The sequence below is a fragment of the Priapulus caudatus genome, unplaced genomic scaffold (assembly GCF_000485595.1).
Source record: "Priapulus caudatus unplaced genomic scaffold, Priapulus_caudatus-5.0.1 Scaffold501, whole genome shotgun sequence".
Classification (NCBI taxonomy): Eukaryota; Metazoa; Priapulida; class Priapulimorpha; order Priapulimorphida; family Priapulidae; genus Priapulus; species Priapulus caudatus.
Window position 1 is genome coordinate 142,353 of NW_014577562.1, and position 6,200 is coordinate 148,552.

General features: G+C 43.7%; 2 protein-coding genes across 4 annotated transcripts in view; one reads left to right on the top strand and one right to left on the bottom strand.

Annotated features, from left to right (window-relative positions):
* LOC106811066 overlaps positions 1-626 on the bottom strand; it is a 23,734-nt gene extending 23,108 nt beyond the window's left edge. Inside the window, exon 1 of one of the 2 annotated variants that reach the window (XM_014814592.1) lies at positions 594-626. The gene's annotated coding sequence lies outside the window, so the exon portion shown is untranslated. Of the gene's footprint in view, positions 1-424; positions 567-593 lie in introns of those variants that run through there. The other variant, XM_014814591.1, reaches the window with a different exon arrangement.
* A 20-nt stretch (positions 627-646) lies between these two features.
* LOC106811068 (inositol-pentakisphosphate 2-kinase-like) lies at positions 647-6,060 on the top strand. Of its 2 annotated transcripts, none has more exons than XM_014814594.1 (3): positions 647-686; positions 3,942-5,166; positions 5,398-6,060. In XM_014814594.1, the coding sequence occupies exons 2-3, from the start codon at positions 3,959-3,961 to the stop codon at positions 5,810-5,812; spliced, it is 1,623 nt and encodes a 540-aa protein (XP_014670080.1). In that variant the 5' UTR covers positions 647-686; positions 3,942-3,958; the 3' UTR covers positions 5,813-6,060. The 2 variants fall into 2 exon arrangements, with proteins under 2 accessions (XP_014670080.1, XP_014670079.1); XM_014814593.1 differs by lacking the exon at positions 647-686 and adding an exon at positions 852-979.
* Positions 6,061-6,200: the final 140 nt, after the last annotated feature.

Genomic DNA, 6,200 nt, shown 5'->3' on the forward strand with positions numbered 1-6,200 from the left:
AATTAGACATTTCTTAGTAATTAACAGTGATATTGGACAAACTAATACGCGTTTGGCTATAAGGTAATGTACTTATTAACTACACAAGGTGCCAGTTACTGTAGCATTCGTCAACTTTGCATAATCGATGGTCGAATTATGCCTTTAACAATGTGGTCTACACAAAAGTTCTGAACACCTAACGCCAGTAACGGGCATGGACTAGTAAATATAACTATATTATTATTAATTATTATATATATTTATGATTATGTGTCAGTGTGCGCGCAATGGCCGCGGCGTGTGTTTATATGTACATAGTTGAAACGATTCAATTTCAAGTGCTTGTGTACTAGGGGGTGATTAAATTGATTTGACATAGATTAGATAGTGTATTTATGACGTCCAAAGTCAGTGTCAGGAATCCTACGGAGCAACAAGTTACCTTCTCGCTTCTCACTACGTGAAACAGTCGCAGACTGGCAGAGCCTGGTCGACCCCGCTCCTATGGAATTTTCACGCCCATGCATATGTTTACTCTACTACTACTAGCAGTAAACATGCAGTAAACAACTACTAGATTGGCCCGTTGTCTTGTTGAGTCAGCAACATACCATGTTCGACCGACAGAGTACTGTCCAAGTGATGATATGAGGTCCCCATCTAACTCCATCCCGGATGTATCACCGCTCTATGTTGGCGCGTTAGTATGTATTTATAAAGTTCGCTTGTTCCAACCAATATATATCTCATTATCTGTATATAATAACAGTTATTATATATGGTATCTGTTATTAAAAGTTACTATAATAGTGATAACTGATATCAATGTGGTTCCCACCCATATTTTTATCGTATTTTTATATGCGCCAATATGTCCGCGCCCTTGTGATGTTGGAATGTATATAAACAGCAGTCTTACTCTTACTGTTGAAGTTTAACTACTTGTGGTGCTTTCCTTATGTGATAGTATATCAATAAATACTTCAAAGAATAGAAAGTAATGATGAATCATACATTATTTTACCATCACTTAAGTTAATTATCATAAAGCTTCAAAAAACAGTGTCGTATCATATCATATCATCATACATATGGTTATTACTATTAGCTCCAAGAAACGGTATTGGCTGGCTACTATTGCTAGGGTTAGAATATCGTTGTATTGACCGGTGTATTGACGTAGTCACAGATTACCGTATTGACGTAGTTACTAGTGTATTACTATTAGAATACCGGTGTATTGACGTTAGTCACACAGCCTGGTCGGGTTAATAATGATTATTACATATATATATCATGCATCATTGCATGATCAATATCGTGTTTTTTTACCGTACCACCAATTAATGCGTAAAATCGTCACCACACCATAGACGGTATTTGGGGTTCTTGTATATAAGATAGCCGAGTCTGTGTACAGTTAGTGTTGGGTGTGGGACAGGTTGACTGTTTGTACTTGTGTATTGTCTGCAGTGCATGCGTGGCACGGTAAAAATACACATGCAGGTTGTCCTGGTCGAATGGGAATTCTTGACGATCGATTCCCTCGCTGGCAAACTTTTATTGTGGTGGAATTTAATCGGGGCAGAGGTATTTTAAACAGGGCGCAACGATTGAAACAGGGGGGAGTTTTCCCAAACGGGGCGCGAGCACCCCAGTTGCGCAACGTAGGGAGAACCCTGAGACCCTATCAGCCTAAGACATATGTCTATATGTATCTAGAATTCTAGAATTATATAACCCAACTCGTTCTCCAGATACGAGAGTTAATACACTTTCCGGCTAAAGGATAGAGAGCATGTCCAGTAATGAACATCATTCTATCTTATCACCGTCCTGGACATCATCTCTATCCTTGAACCCACTTTCCTACCGCCCATAGCGTAATAGCATATGAGCGGGGCGGGGGGAGTTAACAGCTGTAGGGCCTATACAATGCGCCAGTAGGCCTACACACAGTACAGCTAGGTGGGCGCGGTAGGGGGTTCGGAGTCGGGTGCCGCCATATTGAAAGTGTATTTGCGCCTAAAACTAAAATGTGTTGGTTCATGCATATATAAGCACTGACCACAATGCATTATCACAAGGAAGGTATTATTTACCCGACCGTCGTGTACCGAGTGATGAAAAATATGGCATTGCGCGCACGACCGTCGGGTACCGAGTGATGAAAATCGCATTGCGTGCATAGGGACAGTGATTTTCCGTTTCAAAAAATTGTCTTTTCCATTTGGGAAAATCATGAATTCCGTTCCAAAGTAAAGAAAAAATGGAAATTCCATTTTGCCATAAAGATTGTACACACCAAAAATGCAAAATTTCGTTCACACATATATTTGCGTGAAAAAAAAGGATTTGGTACAACCTTTGAAACCGGAACCGGCACCGAAACACAGGTCTACCAAAAGTCGTAATTGTAAGTCATTTCGCTCTGAAACTTGTCTGAATGTAAACCATATCATTACCAATGCTATTGTCAACTTTTTGTGTGATTTTATTGAAATTTCCATGTTGTATAATATGTTCAAATTACGTTTTCCGCGTTTTTCTGTTTGAAAACATTTTTTCCGTTTCCAATGGCCGTTTCCGTGTTTACCGTCCGTTTTTCGCGATCGCGGAAAATCACTGTTCCTACGTGCACGACCGTCGGGTACCAAGTGATAGAAATGGCGTTGCGCGCACAACCGTCGTGCGCGCTGTGAAGAAATTAAAGTCTTGTTTACCCGACCGTCGTGCGCGCAGTAAGGAAATTAAAGTATTGTTTACACAACCGTCGTGCGCGCAGTGAAGAAATTAAAGTCTTGTTTACACAACCGTCGAGCACGCACTGAAGAAATTAAGTCTTGTGCACCCGACCGTCGTCCAATAATAATTCATGCGTTGGAATGAACTGAACGAAACGTGTATTGTAATAGGATAATAAGGCCTACACAAATTTCGTTTAGGGTTACGTCCTTGAATAAAATAGGGTAGGTAGGTAGGAAAATAATTTTATTTTGCCAAATAATTTTATTGCTCTTGATTCCCATCTGTCAGTGTCACTCTTGACTAACCTTGTTCGATAGTATTAATTGCTCCCTTTTCTTAGTACTAAAAATGTAACCTTTTCTTATTGAGTAGTCTTGCCTAACAGTCTGTTTTACATTATTTAATATATTAATTGCATACATGTGAGATCTAAATTCATGAATTATTTTCTTAAATTTAAAAACAGTTGAATTTTAATTTTTTTATTTATTTTTTATAAAAACATTTAGGGTCGGCGCCAAAATTCTAGGTAGGGTCGCGTAACCATAAACAAACAATTATGTTGTTTACCAATAGGTTGGGGACATAAGGCCAAACATAACAAGACAAATATATAATAGGACAATTTTTAATGCCAAACATAAACAAATATATTTTATAAATGCCAAACGTAGGGGGAAGGGGGAGGGGAAACTAGGGGGGGGGTCCGGAGGCCTGGTCGAATCACTGGCAGGCAAGAACAAGCCGCACCACCTGCAGCTACAACACACACGCATCTATTGACTATTATTACAAACATTATATATAGTTATATATAACTACTATAACAACTATAGCTACTATAACAACTATAACTACTATAACAACTATATATAACGTTGTTATATATAGTCAATAGAATGCGTCTGGCTGCTCGGTAAGCTGCAGGTGCGGACTTGTTCTTGCTGCCAGTGGGTCGAATGGGAATTCTTGCCGAGGTGGCCCTCTCAATTGCCAGTAGCAGCAGCGCCTCCAAAGCTGACTCACTCAGCCTGTTCCTCATGTAGCCATTCCCATTAAAAAAAAAAAATGTTTTTAATCGGGGCGGAAATAATTTAAACGTGGCCCAACGATTGAAATGGGTAGGAGTTTTTCCAAACGGGGCGGGCGCGCCCGGTTTGCGCAACGTAGGGAGAAGCCTGAGATATTGGTAGTATCTTTGGTGTGACCAGGTACCTCAGACTGTAGGATGTGGGATCCAGGTGACTGGCATTACCGTGCAGAGGGGAACTCCAGCCTCGTAATTGCACACAATGATTTTCCGTATGTGCTACGCTTGCAAAAGATTGCCGTGACTGACGGAGATAAAAAGGAGAAAGAGTGTGCGTTCTTGGACGACGCTGTTCAGGGAGAGTGCCTTACCAGCGTTGGACAGCTCGATGAGAGCGAAATTCTGAGAGAGAACAGTATCAACCGGTCGTTACAGTTTGCTAGCGACGTTATGCTTCCGGTGATCGGCAGTGAATACGTCTCACCAGGATGTCTGATCACTCTACCCGATTACTTTCTAAACAGCATCAGGTTGAACGTCGAAAAAAGCAGACCGCCGAATCGACGGAAGAAGGTTTTGACGATTGGTTTCAATAGTGCCACTCTGCTTCCCGATTTCTGTGTAACGTGGCCCCAGCAAATCAGCAAAGATCCCATCGATGGCTTTTTGCCAAGTTTTATTTCGAAGTTGCGCTGTTTTCGCTTCCATACCCATCCCACTGGCAGCGTGCCAAAAGCAGACGCTGTGTCACTTTGCGTGGAAATCAAGCCGAAATGCGGATTCCGTCCGTCGAACACGCGCCTCTATCCCATCAAAAAGTCCGTCTGCCGGTACTGCATGCATCAGGTGACTAAACTCAAAGATGAGCAAATCGGCAGACTCAGCGCCTACTGCCCGCTCGATCTGTTCTCGGGCGTTCTGAGCAGAACACGACGAGCGATTCGCGCGTTGTTCGAAGACCCGCAGAACAACCTGCGCGTGTTCTACGCGCGCGAACAAGTGTTCGGCGACAAACTTCGCGACACGGACCTGCGCCGGCTGCTGACGACGTTCATGTTTCCCGCCGCGTCGCGCAGTTCGACCGCAGGTGGCGCCACCGGTGCCTCGACCTCGCCGGATGAGGACGTCCTGGAGATGCTCGGCGACGTCATCGTCGAAGCGCTGTGGCGGCGCGGCGGCGACGGCGACGTGGTTCGCGGCGACCTGAGTAGCAATGCAGACGGCTCGGCACCTCGCAACGATGCTGACGTCGGAGCGAACTGCCGTCGGAAGACGCGGTGCCTGTCGGAAGGCGTCCCTCTGCCGCCGGGATGCATATTGGAGCGTGTGCTGTCCGCTCAGAAGCTGGACGCTCTACCGATCGAGGACATTTTAATGCATTACGAGACGTTGGAGAAGAATTCATGGTAGGAATGCATGCAAATCTGTTTCTAGCAGGGGAGGAACAGAATTTACATTTCAATAACCTGGACTTAGCAGTTCTTGTTTGTTACCTATGTATAAACTCAGTAGATGGCGTTGGTGTCTACGACATTTCTTTAACCTGGTGAACAGTGATAGTCGTCAGTAGAATTAAACAGCTGTGGTTGGAATAAGAGCAGGTTCAGAGGATCTATTTGTAGTATTTTATGTTTCAGCCTATTTCGGGATCAGGATGGGCCATACAATACCGAAAGTTGGGCTGCGATACGACAGAATGTGAATGACTCGCTGGAAACAGATGATGGGAAATTGCTTCACATCCGTAGATTCCTGATTGCGCAGACCGCAAAGGACTGCTCGATCTTTATATCTTTCCCGAAGGTAGCTTCTTCCTCACTGCCTCCATCAGACAGTAGCCAAACTGATAGCTCACACAACTGTGGCTATAATAGCGAAGTCAGTGGCGAAAAAAAGTTGTCGGGATTTGGTTCACCGTATCGATTTGCAGGCGAGTTTATATTTTCTGTCCATGTCGTAGACCTGGACCCAAAAGATTGCAAGCGCATACCAAAGTATTTTGAGGACGATGAAATCATTGTAAAAACATATGAAAATTATTTAAAGGAATAAAAATAAGGCACCTGGGGATAGTTTGCAGGAAGAATGGATATTACCATACAGTGGCTTATATGCTGATGATGTGATGTGAAAAATGCTGGTGGCGGCCATGCTATTTTCATTTGTATATTGCTGGCCACTTGGCACTTGGCAAGTTATTGCATTTACCAATAGACGTGTTCTATTATGCCCAATATACTGCTTGTGTCTAATCATCCAGATGAGACGGGATACTAGAGAAGCGTTGCCGAAAGGAGGTGTTGATCCCAAGCGCTATAAGCGCAGATCTTGCGCGCAGTTCCGCGGCAAGGCGCACGCGACCGCGGGAACGTCCTACGACAGTATGCAGCGCTGACAGCTATGGATCCGTGCCGCGGGCGAATTATTTTGTGTACGGGGA

Coding starts and splice junctions, on each gene's coding strand:
- LOC106811068 (XM_014814594.1), top strand. CDS start 3,959: ATGTGGGATCCAGGTGACTGGCATTACCGTGCAGAGGGGAACTCCAGC. Junction 5,167..5,397: donor ACGTTGGAGAAGAATTCATG/GTAGGAATGCAT, acceptor TTTATGTTTCAG/CCTATTTCGGGATCAGGATG.